Source organism: Symphodus melops (assembly GCF_947650265.1).
Source record: "Symphodus melops genome assembly, chromosome: 21".
NCBI lineage: Eukaryota > Metazoa > Chordata > Actinopteri > Labriformes > Labridae > Symphodus > Symphodus melops.
In genome coordinates, this window is record NC_136711.1 from 20,019,068 (window position 1) to 20,039,815 (window position 20,748).

General features: G+C 48.6%; 3 protein-coding genes across 3 annotated transcripts; 2 read left to right on the plus strand and 1 right to left on the minus strand.

The window, feature by feature from the left end:
• Positions 1 to 79: 79 nt before the first annotated feature.
• hid1b (HID1 domain containing b) lies at positions 80 to 19,673 on the minus strand. Its single transcript, XM_079333657.1, has 20 exons — positions 19,597 to 19,673; positions 7,688 to 7,871; positions 6,871 to 7,020; positions 6,284 to 6,454; positions 5,524 to 5,646; positions 4,433 to 4,539; positions 4,139 to 4,255; positions 3,656 to 3,887; positions 3,529 to 3,585; positions 3,304 to 3,444; positions 3,013 to 3,103; positions 2,674 to 2,825; positions 1,942 to 2,020; positions 1,684 to 1,848; positions 1,383 to 1,607; positions 1,093 to 1,241; positions 905 to 988; positions 742 to 833; positions 506 to 664; positions 80 to 395 (listed from the first exon to the last, which is right to left on the minus strand). Exons 2-20 carry the CDS (start codon positions 7,751 to 7,753, stop codon positions 332 to 334), a joined length of 2,424 nt encoding a protein of 807 aa, XP_079189783.1. The 5' UTR covers positions 7,754 to 7,871; positions 19,597 to 19,673; the 3' UTR covers positions 80 to 331.
• On the plus strand, positions 9,800 to 13,690 carry plaub (plasminogen activator, urokinase b). The gene is made up of 11 exons (XM_079333685.1): positions 9,800 to 10,148; positions 10,224 to 10,296; positions 10,382 to 10,486; positions 10,569 to 10,722; positions 11,043 to 11,140; positions 11,229 to 11,282; positions 11,375 to 11,576; positions 11,663 to 11,814; positions 11,904 to 12,044; positions 12,548 to 12,696; positions 12,786 to 13,690. The coding sequence occupies exons 1-11, from the start codon at positions 9,906 to 9,908 to the stop codon at positions 12,978 to 12,980; spliced, it is 1,566 nt and encodes a 521-aa protein (XP_079189811.1). The 5' UTR covers positions 9,800 to 9,905; the 3' UTR covers positions 12,981 to 13,690.
• LOC306842203 (alpha-N-acetylgalactosaminide alpha-2,6-sialyltransferase 2-like) lies at positions 16,609 to 20,262 on the plus strand (the record flags this gene model as incomplete). The annotated part of the gene is made up of 7 exons (XM_079372327.1): positions 16,609 to 16,709; positions 17,000 to 17,212; positions 17,701 to 17,839; positions 17,919 to 18,022; positions 18,325 to 18,408; positions 18,488 to 18,587; positions 19,528 to 20,262. 7 exons carry the CDS (start codon positions 16,609 to 16,611, stop codon positions 19,696 to 19,698), a joined length of 912 nt encoding a protein of 303 aa, XP_079228453.1. The 3' UTR covers positions 19,699 to 20,262.
• Between the last annotated feature and the right edge of the window lie 486 nt (positions 20,263 to 20,748).

Sequence of the window (20,748 nt, forward strand, 5' to 3'; positions counted from 1 at the left end):
CAATCAGCTCGTGACTGTAAAAGTAGAAAAAACCTTCATGATACATCTTGAGAAATGATTCATGTTTTATTTTAGGACGAAGCATCATGTGGACCAGACTGCAGAGTTCTGGACTAGAAGGGTCTTCATGGTTCAGGTCACACAGTGAAATCCACCGCTGATAAATAAAATGTCACATTGATCGACCTTCCAAACGTACACGCTCTTCATTTCTCACGCCGAGCGAAGACGATTTATTTCTGCTCTGGAGGAGAAGCGACGCGTTCCTTTCACCTGGCGTTCCATGACGGTAAACAGGAAACAGACAAACAGGAAGTGTTCGCCCGCTGCTCTAAATCCTCTGGATCTCAAAGAGCCTGATGTCCGTGTCGTACCAGATCGGAGGATCCACGTTGCTACGGCAACAAGAGTCAGACACAGGTTATTTAAAAACAACAACAACAACCACCCAGCAGTGACACCCAAACTGCTTTTTGATATGTAGCGTGGCGTTCGGTGGTTTTACCGTAAGTAGATGACGCCCCACATGTACGTTCTGAACCACATGGCGGTGCCGGCGTTGGCCTGGTACTTCCTGATGAGGATGGGATGAGGGACGGGCAGGAGGCCGACCAGCGTGCCGTGCTGGAGGAACTTTAAGATTTCGGACTCGTCCGTTAAACCCCTGAGAACATGAACATGTAGCTCTGAGCCCTAGTGGTTAAAACGGGTACTGCGGTCTAGACTTGTTCAGGTTCTTACTTGTCGATGCAAATCTTCTCCACCTGAGGGACCAGAACCTGTAGCAGCCTCATGATGGTCTGAAGAGGGAGCTTGGACTTCCACGACATCACCTGACAGGAAACGCAGGAGGAGAGTCAGAACAGGAAGGAAGAACGACGCAAACGGCCGAGTCGACGCTCACCCAGTCTGGATCGGGGCTCCACGCCGCTGATGACGACACGCTGGACAGACGACTCCGCCCCGCCTCGGACTCTGAGTGGAACGCCTGCTCACAAACGGGAGTCACTTTTTAAAAACACACACACACACACACACACACACACACACACACACACACTCAGAGAGACCCTCATGGTTAGCGTCGCGTACCTCGTGGTCTCTGCCGGAGTTGGACTCGGTGTCGCTCGCTCCGCCTGCAGCTCGGCCGTCAGCGCTCGTCTGCGTAGACTCTAACGGAGGGACGGCGACCATCGTGCCGTCCACACTCACCTGAGACTTCTCCGTGATCTTATCGATACCTGGAAGACGCAGAAGGAACCCTTTTAAAGAGAACTGCTTCCTCTCTGTGACGCTGACGGCGAGCGGACAGGACCGGCGCGTGCGTGTCGACGTCGTCCCGTTCTGCAGGGCTGATCCGTGCAGAGGACCCGGGGTCTTACCGGGCGTGGCCTCCAGGCTGGTTTTAAAGGTGCCCGGCTCGGCGGGTACAGCAGGTCTGGAGCCCTCCATGGACTCGGCCTCGGTGGAGTTTGATCTGGAAATCCCCGACGACTTCTTCTTCCTCTGCAGAGCCGTGTGGATGGACGGCGTGTCGCTCGGCAGGTTGGCCAGCTGGTGGAAAACGCTTCTCTTGCGGATGATGGAGTACACGAGGTTGAAGTTTCCTGAGAGGGAGGCGCAGAGCTTCAAGCCGCTGATACTTCTGTTTTTGTGAACTTTACTTCCTGTCTCTGTTCTCACCGTCAAACTGATACTGGATGATGTTGTTGAAGACCTCGAGCAGGAAGAAGACCAGGTGGTGGTTCTGAGGGCAGGAGAACAGGAACCAGGGGGTGGTGAACGCCTCCAGCAGGTGGAGCAGCTTGTTGGCCGCCACCATCGACAGACTCTTCAGATACGGTGAAACTGTGGACGAGAAAAACCAGTGAGAAGAAAAAAGAAAATATGCAGATCCTACATTTGTCCAGCAGGGGGCAGCAGTGCACGCGGGACACTCACTGTTCACTGTGATGGTGAGCAGACATTCAAACAGAGGCTGGAGGCGCTGGTGACCACTGGTGATGATTTTATGGAAGATCTGAAGAGAGAGAGAGAGAGAGAGGGAGAGAGAGAGAGAGAGAGAGAGAGAGAGAGAGAGAGAGAGAGAGACAGAGAGAGAGAGAAAGAGAGGGAGAGAAAGAGAGAGAGAGAGAGAGAGAGAGGGAGGGAGAGAGGGAGAGGGAGAGAAAGAGAGAGAGAGGGAGGGAGAGAGGGAGAGGAAAGAGACAGCGAGAGAGAGAGAGGGAGGAAAGAGAGAGAGAGAGACAGAAGGAGAGAGAGAGAGAGAGAGAGAGAGAGGGAGGGAGAGGAAAGAGACAGCGAGAGAGAGACAGAAGGAGAGAGAGAGAGAGACAGAAGGAGAGAGAGAGAGAGAGAGAGAGAGGGGGAGGGAGAGAAAGAGAGAGAGAGAGAGAGAGAGGGAGGGAGAGAGGGAGAGGAAAGAGACAGCGAGAGAGAGAGAGGGAGGGAGAGAGGGAGGAAAGAGAGAGAGAGAGAGAGGAAAGAGAGGAAAGAGAGAGAGAGAGGAAAGAGAGAGAGGAAAGAGAAGAGAGAGAGAGGAAAGAGAGAGAGAGGAAAGAGAGAGAGGAAAGAGACAGAGAGACAGAAGGAGACAGAGAGAGAGGTTAGAACACAGAAAGGTTTACAGACTCACACAGAGTTGGCTAAACACTGAAGCTACACAGCTCTCACCACGATCAGCAGGTCTGCGTGTGTCCCTGTGAAGACAGGAATGTCCATGGGGACTCTCAGAGTGTACGGCTTGTTCAGACGGACGCCGAAGTTTCTCTCTCCGCTCAGCAGCAGCAGGATGAACACGCCGATGTGCATGAGGCCCACACGAGCTACACACACACACACACACACACACACACACACACACACACACACACACACACACACACACACACACACACACACACACACACACACACACACACACACACACACACACACACACACACACACACAGTTTGTTTCTCAGGTCGTTCACGTTCAGCACAAACACAAGAAGCAGAGTCGGCGTCTCACACTGGTCGGCTCGGGCGTCGTTCAGGTTGAAGAGGATGGGGACCAGCATGTCGAGCACGTCGCTGCTCTTCAGCACGAAGAAGAGGAACTTCTGAAACACACAAAGACGAGACGCCGGCTCAGTCTGAGGCCTCGACCACGCGTAGCCGTAATATCCTCCGTCCACACGACCTCATGAACATGAAGCACTTCATTAAAAACACGTTTCTTCCACCTGTATTCAAACAGCTGAACGTTGAGTTACTCGACTCCGTGGCGTGCGGATCAGCGTCACGGGTTCCGGCTGCTCACCTTGTTGACGTCGCAGAACTTCCAGAAGAGGATCAGCAGCTCCTGGTGGAACTGGATCTTCTTGGCGGAGCGAGGCAGGTACGTCTGGAGCAGCGGGTTGTTGAGCAGCCGCACCAGACCTTTGAGGATGAAGCCCAGGTCCTGACGCAGAGAAAACAGAACACACGCTTTAACCTCGTGCAGAGAGCGCCGGGTTGGACGCCTGGCGGTTGCGTTTGCACGCACCTCCTCCCGGTGGATCCTGGACAGGTAGTTCACGAAGAGGTTATCAGGGCTCGCCGGCTGGAAGCACACAGGAGAAGATTAGAGATCACAGATCGGCGTTGTTATCGTCGGTTTGACGTCGTCTTACCTCCAGCTCCTCCACGCCAGGCGAGGGCGAGGCGGTCACCAGGGCTTTGAGGGCGGAGCTTGCTGCCGAGCCGGCTTCGTGCTCCAGGGCGACGACGAGGATCTGCACGGCCTGCTCCACCAGCTTCTCCCGGTGGTCGGAGAACAAGAGGTGGTTGTAGGGGAAGCCGTATCCGACGGGGTCGTACGCACACACCACGTTGAGCAGCGAGGTGAAGAGAGGCAGGGCGTGTCTGTGCGGGGCGAGCGAGAGAGAGAGAGAGAGAGAGAGGTCAGCTGGAGGTCACTCAGAGAGCTGCTGCTTATCGGAGCGCTGTCAGAGTGTCCACGTGTCGGAGGAGGACGCAGAGCAGAGCCTGACACACGTCGACCGATTTAAACCTCTCACATTCTTTTTAAAGTCCAGTCAGCAGAGTCCGAGCTGGACCGGACCAAACCGGACCAAACCGGGCCAAACCGGACCAAACCGGGCCTCCTGTGTTACCTGTTGTCTGTGGAGCAGAAGAAGGAGACCCACGGGTTGGCGTTCTCCCTCTCAGACGATGGAGGGAGGTACATGGCCTCAGAGAAACACGTGAGCAGCAGCTTCAGCAGCTCCGTCCTGAAAAAAAGTGTAAAAATCCATCCAGAGGTCAAAGGTCAGAGGTCAGAGGTCATCCTTCTGTCTAACAAACCGATTCTTGTTTTGCAGCTTTTTAAAAGATTTCGATGAAACTTAGAACATGTTAAGGCGACCACTAGAGGGCGCTGTGTGTCTGCCAGCTGCACCGGGTCTCACCTGTTGAGGTCGTGGACGTAGTTCAGAGGAGGCGACTGAGCGAAGCCGACCCCGGCCTCCCAGATGTACTCACAGCTGTCCATGGAGCGGATGTCCTCGGAGACGTCCTGCAGCACGGACAGGAAGTTTGGGTTAGCTGACTGAAGTCATGTGACCTCGTCCTCTCACGGCTCCAGGTCTGAGTGCTGTGACTGAACGTGTGACTGCGGCCCGAGAGGAAAGAAGGGATTTGTTCCTGACACGTCGTTAAATTTTTTTTTTTTTTAATGACGACCTTTGACCTCACTGAGACGTGAGACGTGGGCATTGAGGTGAAGGTGGGAACAAACTACTGCCGCTGGGCATTTTCCACCTTCTGCTGCATGATTCACACACACTCCACCGACCAGGGGGGGGGGGATGGGGGGGCGGGAAGCGCTGCACCTGCAGGACGGACATTTTCTCTCACCTCTCCGTGTTCTGCAGCTCCCGGGATGTTTGCTCAGCGCAGTTAAGAAGTGTCCACCCTGTGTTTCTCAGCCCAGTAGACAAACATGGCCGCTCCTCTGTGTGTGTGTGTGTGTGTGTGTGTGTGTGTGTGTGTGTGTGTGTGTGTGTGAGAGACTCATTAACTCCAGCTCCTGCCTGAGACGATGTTGTAGCTGGAGGGTTCACACTGTGTAAACACCAGCTCAGAACATCGATCATGTGATCACAGCGCTGTGGCTAGTTAGCCTAGCTTTAGCAAAACACACAAAAAACAAACTTAAAAACAGGCGGGAAGGTCGAACGTGTTTAGAGCGAGGTCGTGTGTTTTGACTGAATGTTCCTCTTATCGACCTCGCTCAGCTCATCCTTAAAGGAAGTGTCTTTATCCTCTGCAGGTCACAAACTCACCTTCAGGTTGACCTTCAGGTTGACCTTCAGGTTGACCGACTGCTAAAAAAATAATTAAAAAGTAGAAAAGTTTTCTTCCACCTTGATGTGAGTTTCTTGATAAGTTTTTTTGTGTACGTGTCGCTGTGTGACTGAATGTGAGTGATGCGTCTCGTCGTGACGGTGGCGTGGCGTGGTGTGGCGTGGCGTGGCGTGCAGCGTGCGAGCGGACTCACCGAGCTGCTCTTCTTGTGGCTCTGAGTGGTGAAATCGGGACAGAAGAGCAGGTCAGCGATGGCGAGCAAGAGAGATTCAGCCAGCGGCCGAGCGTCACCCTCGTCGCCGCCGTCGGCCGAACGCTGCGGGATCAGGAGAGGAAGAGTTGTGTCATCATCATCATCATCATCATCATCATCATCATCAGGTAAAAACTCAGGTAACAGCTGCAGCTCTGCACTTTCATTAAAGGACATTTAATCCAACCACTGCACGGGGGGGGGGGGAGGGGGAGGGGGGGGGGACAATATGGTCAGTGTTTGCACGGCGAGGTCCCTCGGCCGGGCAGGTAACCAGAGACGCAGCTGCCTCCAGGAGAGGGGGGGGCCGGGGGGGCCGGGGGGGGGGCGACCTCAACAACAGGAACAAGAGTCTGGAGTTACAGTCGCCATCCTGAATCAGACGTCAGCTTTGACCTCGACAAAGCGCCCGAGCGTTCTCACACGGCGGGGAAACAAACGCTGAGAAATCGTCCTGTTCATTTCTCAGATTGAACCGACTGATACAAGTGAAGACGTTTTCAGTCTCTCAGGGCCCCCCCCCCTTTTGGGGCCCGGGGGGGGGGGACAAGGAGCGGGGCCACAACCGAGCCGAGTGTGAGTGAGGCCTCACAATAAAGCTGCTGTTCCCTGACTGTCCACTTGAGGCGCCCTTCAAAACTACTTTATGACCATAAATCTTTGCAACAAAGCGTGTCGTGTGTCGGACTCGGACTCGTACCCCCGCTCTGCCGGCTCCGGGGACGGTGGACCAGAAGAAACCTCTCCAGTCGGCGTCCTCGAAGATGTAGGGCAGGATGCGCGTGAGCAGGCGGACGCAGTTTAGGACCGTCTGACGCTCCTTGTCGGAGGGGCAACCGGAGTCTGCACCCTGCACCAACCTCTCCACCGCCTGCACAAAAAACAACAACAACAACAACAACAACAACACAGGAGGAAGTGACGAGGAGCGAACCGACCAATCAGGTTCCTCCCCGGCGATGACTGAAACGCCACACGGATGGGAAAACAAATGACGAATAGAAGAATGTACCACCTCTTTGTTTCTCCTGTGCGTCACCCCCAGTGACCTTTGACCTTTACAACACTGTAACACCGAGAGCGGCTGGGAACGACAAACAGCAGCATTCCTCCGACTGTCCGTCTGTATCCAGGATGGAGCCAGGGCGCCGGCGGTGACAACACACGCCTGGCGTTGAAGAAGAGTCGTCTTCCTCTCGTTCTCTGGTGCTCATGTCTCTCAGTGTGTGTGTGTGTGTGTGTGTGTGTGTGTCACGCGGCGTTCTGCACAGGAAGCTGCAGCCTTACCTTGTAGCAGAGCGTCGCCAGGTTGGACGGGGATTCCTCTCTGACCGCTCGGACCTCGGCGGCCGGCACCAGAGCGAAGACGTCCTGCACGTTGGTGGACGCGTCGGCCCAGAACTGGTCCCAGAACGCATCGTCGGTGGCTTCAACCGGCTGCAGGAGAGAAGACACACGAACGCATCACGCTGCATTCATTATTCACAACACAGACTGAGGACAGCAGGCCGGCAGTTTGCATATTAAGGGACCTTTGATGCTCACTGTGTCTCCTTTGTCACCTTCCTTTCAGGCAGCACGTTTTTAAAATCTATTGTTGAGAGTCGGAACTTTTCCTCCTCGGCCACCAGGAGCCGGGTCGGAAATAAAACCAACAGATCTCCTTTTTAAAGACCGAGTCCGAGCGCGTCGTGTTTATTTCAAACCAAAAAGGTCAAAATGTTCCATCTATAAAAGTTTAGATTTCATGAACACTGCTGCGTGCTTCACAACACAGGCAGAAGATTCTAGACCTTAAAGTCACCTGCTGGAAGTCTTTGCTCCATCAGCAGAGAGATTCAAAGGGTCTGCAGGCCAGAAACAAGAGCTTTAAGTGACGTCATCTGCACAAACAATCAACAGATGATCGTAATTAAGGAGACAAACGTGCTGATTGGTTAAAAATCTAAACTGATAAAAGAGACTGGACTGTTCTCTTTGTCACCTGTGCAGCAGTCCAGGCTGCCATCTGGAACACTTTATCTCCACAGGTGTGCTCTCTGTGCACTCACCTGTCTCTTCAGTGTTTGTCTTCTCGCGTGACTCGTGCAGTTTAAAAACTCACCTGAGTTTTGGTCGTGAGTTGAATCACCGCTTTCCTGAAGTGAAGTTTGGTGTCCGCGTTCCCCATGTCGAGTCCCGGAGCCCCTCTCTGGATCCGTGCTGACGTCACTGACGGGAGGATAATCTCACTTCATCGCCACTGACAGCCGCGCGACGCTCGGACGCGTTCACGGGCCGCTCGGAAACTACAGTGTCAACGCGGAAAAAGACACGCTGCAGCTTTAAACTTGGGATTTATAACTTTGTGTTTGTTTTTATTTGATAGGCAGGATCAGTGAGGGGTTCTAATACTGTGAAACAAAAAGGTGAAAACTGTAGGCACACATTTATTGGAAAATGTACATAACTAATCGATTAACAACGTAGTCAAACAAAGAAGAAAAAGACAAAAAATATTCTGTCTGTGGCTCGTGTTTGTTTCTATTGTTTTTTATATATTGATTCTACCACGAACAGCAACCCAAGAAACATTTCCCCAAGAGGGCAGATCAATACTGGAAAGTAACATTAACCAAACATCAGATGCTCAGTCCAGTAAAAGGAAATAGTTACCTGATCTGACGTCACTTTACGCCTCTCTTTCTTTATTTTCAAAACAAAAAAAGTTTCGTTATATTTTTATGTCACGTCTGCCAAACAGAGCTAAAACTTCCGACTGTCCTCAAAGGCCACACAGCCCCCAAACAGGATCCACAGAAGGCAACTTCCGGGATCCTAAAGTACATGTTTGCTTTCATTCACGTGACGTAAAGATTAAGACTTTAATAAGCTGACTGAAATGACGTCATGGTTTATGATGTTCATGATAATATTTGATTAATCTTATTGATTGGTGTTCAGTGGCTGGTCCCATCAGTAAACTTCACTTCACGTGCAGTGAGGATAATTTGCAGCAACAGTGACACCTGGTGGAGAAATTAAAAACTGTAAACCTCTGAAGCAGAACAACAACAGGTCTGATTTTATTGGTTTTTTCATTTTTGATAAAACTTTATTTATTTTATTTTATTTATTTGAAGAGTATGTTCATGTCCACATTTAAAGACAGGGTCATTTTCTCCAGATATATACATTTTACGATGTTGGTTGAAATAGTCAGGTTTAGGTCAGGGGTGTCCAAAGTGCGGCCCGGGGGCCATTTGTGGCCCTTGAGTGGATTTTTTTGTGGCCCTTGACTTCAAATCGAAGAATCAGAAGATTTTGGCCCCAGGCCTCATCAGCATATTTCGTTCTTTTTTTTCTTTTTCATGTTAGCGAGGGAGACCTATAAAAGCCTGACTATTCTTTCCAAAAAAATGAGAACACAACAGTTTCCCACTGCAATTAGTTATTGTGTATTTACATTATTTTTTGAAGAGGTCAAAATACAAAAAGTTCCTTCCAATATTAAAAAAAAAAAAAAACCTTGTGGCCCGTGAGCGATTCTAACGCGACAATTTTGGCCCGAAAGAAAACAAGTTTGGACACCACTGCTTTAGGTCCTGACAGAAAAAGGAAACAGAGGAAATCCATCCGTTATCTGTACAGTTGTTATTCTCTGTGTTTCCAAAGACACGTCAGCAAAACGCATCTTAGAAGACGTGACCTCTTCAACAATGTTTTTTTTTTTTTTTGTCCAGACTATTTAATCCAGAGAGTTTCAGGTCACGCTCCACTTGTGAGTAATGTATCATCATCATCCATGGGAAAAACTTTTCCAGTGACCAGGAAAACCCAAATATGAACTTCCCTCTTTCTCACAGCTACACAACAAACCCAGTGCAGGTCATACAGCGTGCTGACATGGCAACCTATAAATACTCCATCCATCAGTCCGAGTCACAACCACACACGGAGACATCACTGGGACTGAAAGCGTCAGGAGGCTTAAAACCCGCCTCCGCTCCCTGACCCATTCATTCATCATCATCAACACACACTGACTCATCCTCACTGATTTGGGTCAAATCTTCTGATTTGGGTCAAATCTGTTTGACCTAAATCAAGTAAAACTTCCAAACATGGTCAATCCGAATTAACCAATCAGAAGCAGATGTGGACGTTAAAAGAACATAGTGGCATCTGTTAACCCAACCAGCTGTTATGTAACGCCGTCAGTCTTTTACGGTAACTATTCTTCTTTTATCCAGAATCAAACAGCTGCATGTCTGATCTTCCTCCACAGCTTCCAACACGCCGAAGAATCTAAGAATCAGGCCAAGCGTTCATAACGCTTACTCATGCGATCGCACTGCAAACAACTATTTCCTCACAGCAAAATCGGCCAATCAGGAGCCTCCCTTCTCCCTGCATGCCGAATACAAAACAGAGAAACCCCCCGAGGAGGTTCCAGATTCAGCTCAGTGCACGCTCACTCACGCTGTTTGGATTTTCCTCAGCCTGTGCAGAGAGAAGACGAGACCACGATGAAGACGTTTGCAGTTTTGATTTGCGTCCTTGCAGCCCTGACGGCAGCTGAACCAGTAAGAATGAGCTTTTTTAAATATGAAAATGCTGCATTTCTTTGATCGGGTTTGTAAGACTTCCTGCACTTTCAGGACCTGCTGACAGACGGAGAGTCCTCGTCCTCCTCTTCGTCGTCTTCACTCTTGTCCTTCCTAGAAAATGCAGGTGAGAAGCTGCACCTGCTGAAGTGCTCTCGTGCCTTAAATCACGGCGTGCTGTGTTGAGCGTGAGCCGTGTCTTTGTTCTTCAGGTGGGCGCTGTCTGAACGGAGGCACCTCCGTCCCGTCCCTGACGTCCGGTGAACACATGTTTTGTTTGTGTGTCGACGGTTTTGAGGGGCGACGCTGCGAGACAGGTGAAGCAGGCGACGTACAAACCGATCTCCACTTGTCTCTTTTTTAAATGCTCTTCACTCAAACTGTCTGGTTTCCCTTCAGGGACGAGTGCAGACTGCTACGAGGGCAGAGGAGTGTTCTACAGAGGCACAGCGTCCACATCCAGGAGTGGGCGGACTTGTTTGGATTGGGATCCAGAAACCAGGGAGCGATTCATGTCGTCTGATGTCAACGCAGGGAGGCACAACTACTGCAGGTGAGCCGCCATGAAGTGATCGTACCCGAGCTTTACAGACCCATGCAGAGCTGGCTAAACACTGAAGCTACAGTGTCCACCACATGCAGAGCTGGCTAAACACTGAAGCTACAGTGTCCACCACATGCAGAGCTGTGTGAGAGGAGGGGGCGGAGCCAGACAGCTCTCTGTGATGATTAGAGTTTAGACTGCAGTACTCATTTTAAACACTAGAGGGTGGAGTTACATACTGCTCCTTTAAACGTCCATATAAACAATATTTTTATATTGACATATTTTGTAGTTTGATGGATTTGAAATGTGTTTTTTTTTCTCGACAGAAATCTTCTCTACAAACGGCGTCCGTGGTGTCAGGTGTGGAAAAAGCAGCAGCTGATGTGGGAGTATTGTGATGTTCCTGTCTGCGGTTTAAACTCATGTAAGGTTGATTTTACTTCCACGTCTTCAGAAATAATCTGAGCTCAGGTTTCAGAACGTCTTTGGTGAAAACGTTTGTTTTCTTGCAGTTCCAGCGCCGCCTTCTCTTTCTCCTGATCCTGCACCGACTCCACCAGAGCCAGGTAACTTCACCGTCCTCTCTCTCTTTTACATCTTTTCTCCCCCCATCGATCTGACCTTTGTGTGACCCCCCCTCCTCCTCCTCCTGCCACAGCTGCAGAGGCGTCCACATGTGGCCAGCGCACCAGACGAAGGCAGGCGAAGATCGTGGGAGGGACGGTCTCCACTGTGGAGTCTCACCCGTGGGTGGCGGTCATATTTTCGCGCAGTAAATCCGGCGAGAAGGTTTTCCGCTGCGGGGGGAGTCTGATCTCAGCCTGCTGGGTCCTCACAGCTGCCCACTGCTTCCCAGACGGGTAGGAAGTGATGTCACAGACTGCAACCCGCATCAGCAGGTGCAAAACAAACAGCCGGTTCTGATCGGACTGAATTTGTGTTTCAGCTCCGACACGAAACCTCGCCGCTTCTCTGTGAGCCTGGGGAAGAACGCTCTGAACGAGACGGATCTGCACGCCGAGCAAACGTTCAGAGCGGAGCAGATCATCGTCCACGAAGGGTTCGACAACAGCGACGGGAACTTCAACAACGACATCGGTGTGCTGACGCGTCGTCATTCACATGCTGCACAGTAATGATGGTTGTTTTTGTTATTAAACCGGAGAAGCTTTGATTTCGTCTCACAGCTCTGGTGAAACTGGCGGCCAAAAACGGAAAGTGTGCAGAAGAGAACGACTTGGTGAGGAGCGTTTGTCTGCCGCCGCCTCTGCAGAGCCTCCAGCCCGGCGTCACCTGTGAGATCGCCGGATACGGGAAAGAGAGATACGGTGAGTCCTGAGAACAACGTGATATTTCTGTTTCACTCCAAACAGCAGAAACTCTAATAAGACCTGCTGAGGAGAACTTCAGCAGTCGGCCATTTTGTTTTTGGTCGCTTGCTGTCAATTCAAATCAGAAAGTTTTGGACCGACTTTGACGTACATGTATGAAAGTGGGGATTCATATTAATCATGTTAAGAGCTACAAAAAATCCTCTTGTACCCATCGTCAAAACACAACAGGAAGTCCGACTTTTGGATTTGATTTTCAAAGTAATGGCTCATTTTTTACAGGCTTTGTATTTGATTGATCGGTCAGATTATCGTCGACACCTCGAAGATTAAAAGTTACTGAAATGTTTTTTTCTGTTGTCGAAGGCCGTGGCGACTCAGTCAACATTATTCCAAACTGTGTGTTGGTGTGAAATCTTGTCAAGAGCTCCAAAAAGTCCTCTTGAGCCAAAAGTGAAAAGTTGTCCGAGGGTGTGGCTGAACGTCTCGTCTTCTTTCAGGTCTGTGGTACAGGTCTCAGCTCCTCCGGGAGGCTCAGGTGAACCTTTTCGCCGACGATGTGTGTCGACACGCAGATTATTATGCCAACATGATCACTGATAACATGTTCTGCGCCGGTCGGCCTGACTGGAGCCAGGACGCCTGCGAGGTATTTAAGACAAGCCCGAACTCGAGCAGTCTTTTGATTCCAGGGTTTCACTTGGTCGTCTTCCCTTTAACGCGTCTCGTTTCCAACAGGGAGACTCCGGAGGGCCTCTGGTGTGCGCGGCGGGCGGCAGGCTCTTCCTGTTTGGAGTCATCAGCTGGGGAGACGGCTGCGCTAAAGAGTTTCGTCCCGGCGTTTACACCAAAGTGACCAACTACAACGGCTGGATCGAAGAGAAGACGAGACTGCCGTCCATCGCTGCGGGCGCCATGTTCCCTCAGAAGTGAGCGCCGAGACAAGGACATGAACCGGGACTGCTGCGAGGCTTTAGAGCGTTCAGTGTCTTTTAAACTCCATGAAATGAGAAAAACCAAAGAAGAAGAAACCGCTTAATAATATCGTCTAAAGCCTGAAACGCGGTCTCACGTGGACCGCAGTGGATCAGGTTTCATGAGAACCCCGTAAACATCAGATCCTGATCTGGAGAAACATGGTGGAAGACTCTGAGATACTGTGGCGTGCAGCGTTAAGCTCTCAACATGGCACAGCGGTCGCTTTTGTCTCAGATTTCCAAACAGTCTGACAAATCAGATGCAGGAATCATGGACACGAGTGTTGATCATGTTTACAGGGACATGAAGAACCTCCTCTGTCCTGGTTACTCACGTCCATGTAAACACGTCAAAACGTTGGTTATTGTCGTGACTGAAGAAAGAAGCTAGGAAGCAAAAAATCTGACTGAACATTTAAAAAAAAAAAAAAAAAAAGTCCTTTTTGTACATTTATTGCTGTGAAACATTTCAAGCTTTTTATACTTGATTTCAGAAAACTCGAGAGTCCCTAAAGAAGCCGTTCATAGATCCTGTGCATGGATTATAAACCATGCACAGGACTGAACACGCCGTCTCTGCTGTGTCAGAAGTTTTCATACATGTACAGTTTCATGTTCATTTTGTAAATATTTGTCTGTTTTTTTTAAATAAAGTTTTTGCTGTTATTTTTGTGACATTTTTCTTTGTGCTGTGTGAGCCCAAAAATTCAAGAAATCACAAGTGATGTGTAACTCTGACACCTAGTGTTTAAAATGGGTACTGCATATAAATATCATATATATATATATATATATATATATATATATATATATATATATATATATTTTTTTTTTTTTTTTCAAACAATAATTAAATCCTCATGTTATACTTTTCCTAAAATCTTCCAAACCAGTTAAACGCTCCAGTTTAAATTAAGGACATAAGAAAACCAAAACCTCCATTTAAAATCTTCATCACAGCTGCAGCAGGTTCATTTTGGGTCGACAGAGCTTGTGCATCTTGCTGAGCTCAGTTTCTCCCTCCAGTGCACTCGGGGTCCACCCTCGGGGTCCTGGAGGGAGGCGTCCAGGAGGCACCCTGATCAGCTGCAGGTTATGAAGGATCTCTCTCAGGCTCTCTGAGGTTTGAGCTCAGCCTCCCTGTGGAGGGAACTCTCGACTGCCATCTGATTATTACACTCACAAGTCATAAAAAAAATGAAGATTAATGAATAACTCATTTGTCTAATATATCTGTGACGTTCACAGTCCACCGAACCCTCTCACTGGGATCAGTCGCACAACAGCAGAAGAGCTGCGGCGCTCACAGCTTAGAGAGAGGCCTCATTAAAAGGAGAAGAGTGAACGAAGAGGATTCTGCACTGGTGAGAGAACTTTTGATTTTCTGTCTTCTATGAATGAGTTGTGTGAAACCCACAGGGAGAGGTTTACAGCACGTCTCCGCTGCACCCATAACAAATACTAAAACACTGCTTTTATTTGAAACTCTGTAAGATAAGAAACTGTTCTGATCCCCACCGAGGAAATCAACGTCTTAGCAACGAAATCAAGGGATCGGATGGCATTGATATATACAGGAAGTACACCTTCACCTGTGGAAACATAAACCCTGTGCACGATGACTCAGGTTGTCATGACTGAGATTTATAGTTCCTGTTCTTCGCTGGCGTTTGTTTCCCGTGTCCCTCTTTCCTCTTCACGTCCAGATAATTCAGTAAAATATAATTATGATAATCAAACAGGAGACGTGATCCTGGTAAACATTCCAACATTAAGGGAAAAAACATTCTAGGAAGTGGGATGAACAGACGAAAGAGCCATGTTGGCCAGATGGAACTTTTAATGTTAGTGTTTGTGACCAATAATAATAATTCAATACTTTTTGTTGTTTTGCACGTCCTCCTCTTTTTTTTAATACCAAAAATCTGACGACGTGTTTCAGGCATTAAATTCAACATGGGAATAACACTTCCCTAAAACAGTGAAATGTCTCAGTTGCAACATCTAATTTATCTGTATATTTGGTGGTCTGTTTACCCCGCCCGAGCAGGGACAGCAAACATTCCTGCTCTTCCCATACAAGGACGTGAAGTGCCAAAACACCAAGAGCAGCCGGCTGTAATGACAACAGCATGACATTAATTAAGTCAGACACAGCAGAGGAGGACCTGGGCGGGAGGAGGGTCGCAAATCTGCGGCTTGTAGATGGAGCAATTTTTCAATTTGAGGGAGAATCAATGAAAAAGGAAAGTTTTAAGCGTACTCTTAAAAGTCGAGAGGATGCTTCACCTCCAGGATCCTGCTTCCTCCAAACGTCTCTGCCTGTGTTGTGTTCTGGGGGTGTGAGGCAAAGACTTCATTAAAGAAATAAAATGTGAATTATGTTGAACTATGCTGATGATGAAATAAACCCCGCCTCCTCTCGAATATTTCCTCGTGTGCCAATTTCTCTCTTTCCATCTGCAGCTGCAGCTTGAAGCAAAACCACAACGATCACGCTGCCGAAAGCAGAGAGAGACACAGCTCAGCCCTGAGCAGGACGACGTCCTCGCACACCTCCATCCTCCCCCTCCTCATGTGAAGGCCGGCACACACAGCGTGCCAACAGGGCGTCTAACACTCTTTGACAAAGGCATGGGGTTGTGGAAGAAGCCGCTGCTTGGGTTGGTCACCACCAGCTCCTTGATGCTGGCGTACCTCGTGTACGTCCACCTGGAGAAGCTTCCATCCTGGTCCAATCACTCCGGGAAACACCTTCAAGTCCTTGCTCTGGAAGAGAGCGAACATGACCCGAACACAGTGAGTCCAGAGAGCGAGCCGTCTGTCCCGGTCCACGGACCCTCTGAACAACGTCCGAGTCTTCTTCCAGGGAGGTGAGTGAACGACCCGGGCCCGATCTGGTCGTGTGTTCTGCCGCTCTGCAGATCACACGACCAGAAGCAGGAATTAGAGGTAAATTTCCTTCCTTAATGAAACTGCGTCATTTAGTACGGGCGGTTTGAGGGTTCATAGCAAACTAGGGGCTTTGCTCAAAAGGGATGGATGCAGATGTTGCAGAATCGACACAGCTTCAAAGCTGTAATGACAGTTTGCAAAGTCCAAGTTCATTAAACTGCATCTGAAAAACAACTAAATATGAAGTTATACCCGACAGAGTTTGCCTCTCATTCTCACCTGGACTCATGCCCTTATGCACCTCACAAACCAAGACTCCAGCCAGTGTTCACGCCTGGCTTATACAACATGATTGTTTACCGAGGTCTCCGGCAAAACTTTCAGGGCTCACCCTCAAAATCTTCTTCTGTCTGTCCACAGAAACTCCAGCAGCTCACAAGTCACTGCGGTGCCTCTCAACAGAGAGAGCGATGAACACACGACAACCACACGGACACCAGCGACCACTGAACACAAAGCAGGAGTCCTGAATGTCTCAAAGTCCAGTTCCAGGTCTGTTGAAGGCTCAGACAAAGCCCCCACAGTGAAGCCTCAGAGACCCACAAAGAAGACCAGGTCAAAAGAGCCGGCCTTCATCGGAGACAGCTACCTGAGCGAAGACAACCAACCACAAACAGTGAGTGTGGACGATGCTTTTTATTTATACTTCAGTGAGCTTGTGGTTTGATTACAACCCTGCTGTGTTGTCCGCTCCCTCCAGCACTGCTCAGACGGTGTCCAAAGTCGGATCGTGAACTCTGAATTTGGGGATCGGTATCTGAAAGACATTCCCATTCTGATGTTGGCTAAACACGTGACTCCTGAGCAGTATAAGCGGCTAAAGCAGTACACACCAATCCACGGCTGGAGTGGGATCAATATTACAAGTGAGTTTTAGTGGCTTCAATATTACATTTGTGAGGGGGCCTCTTCACATGGAGCTGCAGGAGGTTACTTTCTATCAGAGCTGTCAAACCCAATCTGTGGACGGACGCACAAACAGGGCCCACAGAGTAAATCATTCAGGTCTGTGTTTGAAAGGTCTAACCCACGTTCGATCTGTTCTTCTGTGTCCACAGCTCTGCAGGAAACTCTTTCTGTCCTCAACTCTTCTGCTAACTTGCAGATGTTTGACGACTGGAAGGATCGCAGAGAGACGTCGGAGTGTATCCGCTGTGCTGTGGTGGGGAACGGTGGGATCCTGAACAACTCCAAGAAAGGAGAGGAGATCGACAGTCACCACTATGTGTTCAGGTACTAAACTGATCTGATCTGATCTGCTCAGAACAGGCTGTTTCTGTGTCTGTAGCTTTAAATATGTAAATGAGCTGTGTCTGGCCACGCCCCCTCTCTGGAAGGGCTCGGGTGTACTCGCTGCTTTCTGGCTCCATGTCCTATTGTTTACGGTGAGAAGGCAGACTCAGAGGGCAGAACAAACACCTAGCTGTGGGAGTGTCACCCACCTGGGGGAGGGGCTACTGCCCTTTGTGATGTCATGAAGGGAACATCTCCAATCGGCCTGTTTGAGCACACATTTTCTGAAAAGTGGAGCAGGCAGAAGACGGAGAGGACGGACAATATGTCCCCTTGGTCGTGAAAGATTTTCCATTATTTTCGGGCTGAGGGACATGAAACATCTGCCCGCTCTGGTTCTGATCTGTGGAGTATTCTTTAAGTTCATCTTGTGTTCTGACACTGTATTTGTGTTGTCATCCATGTTTTTGGACTCTTGTTTTCTTAAGGACTAATGGGGCGATCCTTAAGGGCTTTGAGCAGGACGTGGGGTCTCGGACCACCCACTACACATTCACCACCACCACTCTGAGCAACTCATATAGAAGGTATAAGGGTCTTGGCTTTAAAGGACCCCCTTTGTCTGAGGTGAGTTGCATTTCTTCCTGCATAAAATGCTCAAGTAATGACACCAAGTCGCCACATGACGCCCCGCTGCTCTCCACAGGAAACACGATTTGTTATGCTGCCATCTCATGAACGTGATTACCTGATGGTGAAGGCAGCAGTGACACACACTCGAGTGAAAAGAGGGATGGACCGCGGAAAAGAGTAACACAATGTTTTTTTATCCTCCATTTATTTTTCTCTACATCTTACTTGTGTTCAACCTGAATTTTCACACGTGATGGACAGACTCTTTTCATTTTTAAAGTAGAAAAAGATTCCACTTTTCAGCCCTGCTTAGAACAGGCTGTTTCTGTGTCTGTAGCTTTAAATATGTAAATGAGCTGTGCCCGCACCACAAACATTCACACTCAAAACTTTGTTGCAGCACGTTACCACGATTTCTTATCCAACATTTTTTGTACAATTAAAATCCGTTCTTTTATACCGTCATGTGTTTTTCACAGTCCAACCAAAATGTTTGGAGAGGACGTGTCAGCAAAGAAGATCAAGATGGTTCACCCTGACTTCATGCGTTACATCCGGAACAGGTGAGTGAATGATCTGCAGAGGGGGAAATTTATCCTCCAAGTTTAATTTCTGTTATCTTGTGTCATTCTTTTATTCCAGATTCCTCCACTCTAAAAATCTGACCGCTAGAAATGCCAGATATTACCGTCCATCGACAGGAGCTGTGATGCTGCTGGCTGCACTGCACATCTGCGACCAGGTGGAGTTCATTATTTCTGCTCAATTCTGTCGCAGAAATTGTGCAGTGTTCTCAATGTGTAGTAACATTTACAAACATGACAGGAAATTACATCATAGTCTACCAGTTAAAACTTTAAATGCCATAAATCTAAATTAGAAGAATGAAAACTAAAGTTAAGGATTGATTTCAGGTGTATTTTATGAAGAAGCCTTTGCGGTTGCGGTCGGTGACTTAGTTCACAAAAGTTATGCAACGAGAGAAGCCAACCATACGTCTATATTGTCTTCTAGCCAAATGGCCCGAAACATTTGTATGTTTAAGGTCACAACGTGAGATAACAACAATTGACACATTCGCGATGCTAACCGCTAGCATTCCTATTCAAATTCTCATAGACGTTAGCATCAAGCTAGTGGACACTGGACACTGTGTAACTTAGTTAGCATAACAGCTCCTAGGTCAGTCAGGAGAAGCACTGCAAAAAAAAAAACGGGACTTTGGCGATCACATTATCACGTTTTCTGAAATCGCGATTTCGATCAGAAAACGATAAATCGTTCAGCCTCAACATCGACTGACAACTTTCGGTTATATTACAGGAGTTTTAACACATGTGATTCTGCTAGCGTCTTCAGCCTGTTGTTTGCCAACTGTTAGCATGTGTAGCATGTGCAGCATGTGTACGTGTACTCAACTGTTACCGTGACGACTATACGCCGCGGCTACATACCCGGTAAAGACAGTAAGATAACCTTGAGCCGCTACAAAAGTTACAAGGTGCTAAAAAAACAGGCGAGCTGTGGAAATGACCGAGACGCCATTCTCGCTGTTGGAAGTCATTGTTCCATGAGATAAATTTAATTTCTTATTTATTTTCTATAAATCTTTTTGAACACACATTTCTGTTAAAGTGCGTTTTTGTCTTGTCTGACTCTTTGGTGTTTCCTGTATGCTGAAGGTGAGCGCGTACGGCTTTATGACTCGGGGCTATGAGAAGTACTCCAGGTACTACTACGACAAAACCTACCGACCTGTAGGTTTCACCACCAACCACGACCTGAAGATGGAGTTGGTCCTCTGGCAGCAGCTGAGTCAGGCAGGACTCCTGAAGCTGTACACGCACGAGTGAGCGCAGGTCGACCAGAGATGGCGTCTGAAGAAAGTAGAAAAATGTTATTTATGCTCCAGCAGTTCAAAGACCAGGGGCCCGTACTGCTTCATGGTACCGGCCCCTGGTCACACAATGTAGTGGTCCCTGTGGTTGGAAAGGATGTTAGGGTTAAACTCTTACAAGCTCTTGCTGGTATTTGGATTGAAAACTAAGTTTGTATTTGAGAGTGAAATGTTTATTTTTATGTGAAAAAGCCACTTTTGTCATACATGCTCAACTCGTACAGGTCTCAAATGCTCGAACAGAAACTGGTGAAAGGGCTTCTGGGTGTTCTGCACCTCCTCCACCTGGAATCTGTTGCAGAACGTCTTGAAGCTGGAGGTGTCTTTAAATGTTGGAAGGAGATTCTACAGGACGGCTTCAAACTACTGACTCCCGGATGTGACTCGAAGGCGTTTCTCTTCCACTGCTAAAATGTCATGTTTTGTAAATTGAGCTCCAGCTTGTATCGTTGTATCGGTGGAGGCGTCTGGGTAAAGAGACAATCAGAAGTAACTAATCACAGTCACACGCCGCAGGTGAAGCGGCGGAAGCGGCTTGGGGTTAAATGTCGTGCCCGAGGGCACCGCAGCTGGGGAGAGACGGCAGACTACCACTGAGCCCAGACATGCTGACAATAAACTGTAGGTGTGACGTGAAGGATTGCTTTACCTGTCAGGGATGCGTGTGCGTTTACGTTGTTTAGTTTACAACGGGGGAACGGGAGACATTTAAAGTTTAACTTCTGAATCTGTTTTTCTCCTTTTGAATAAAAACAATCTGTGGTTTATATCTCAGCGTGAGTGTTGTCTGAATGTCCAGATTGTAAAGTGTGTGTGTGTGTGTGTGTGTGTGTGTGAGCAATGAACTTAAAGGGATACTTCACCCATTTGCATGAAGCTGTGTATCAGTAGAAACATGGCAGTAGTGTTGAATGGTCGTGAGTCCAAAATGTTTTTCTTTGCCTGAAAGTTTCTTTACATGACGCAAAAATCGTCACGTTGCGTCATGTAAAGAATTTTCAGCTCG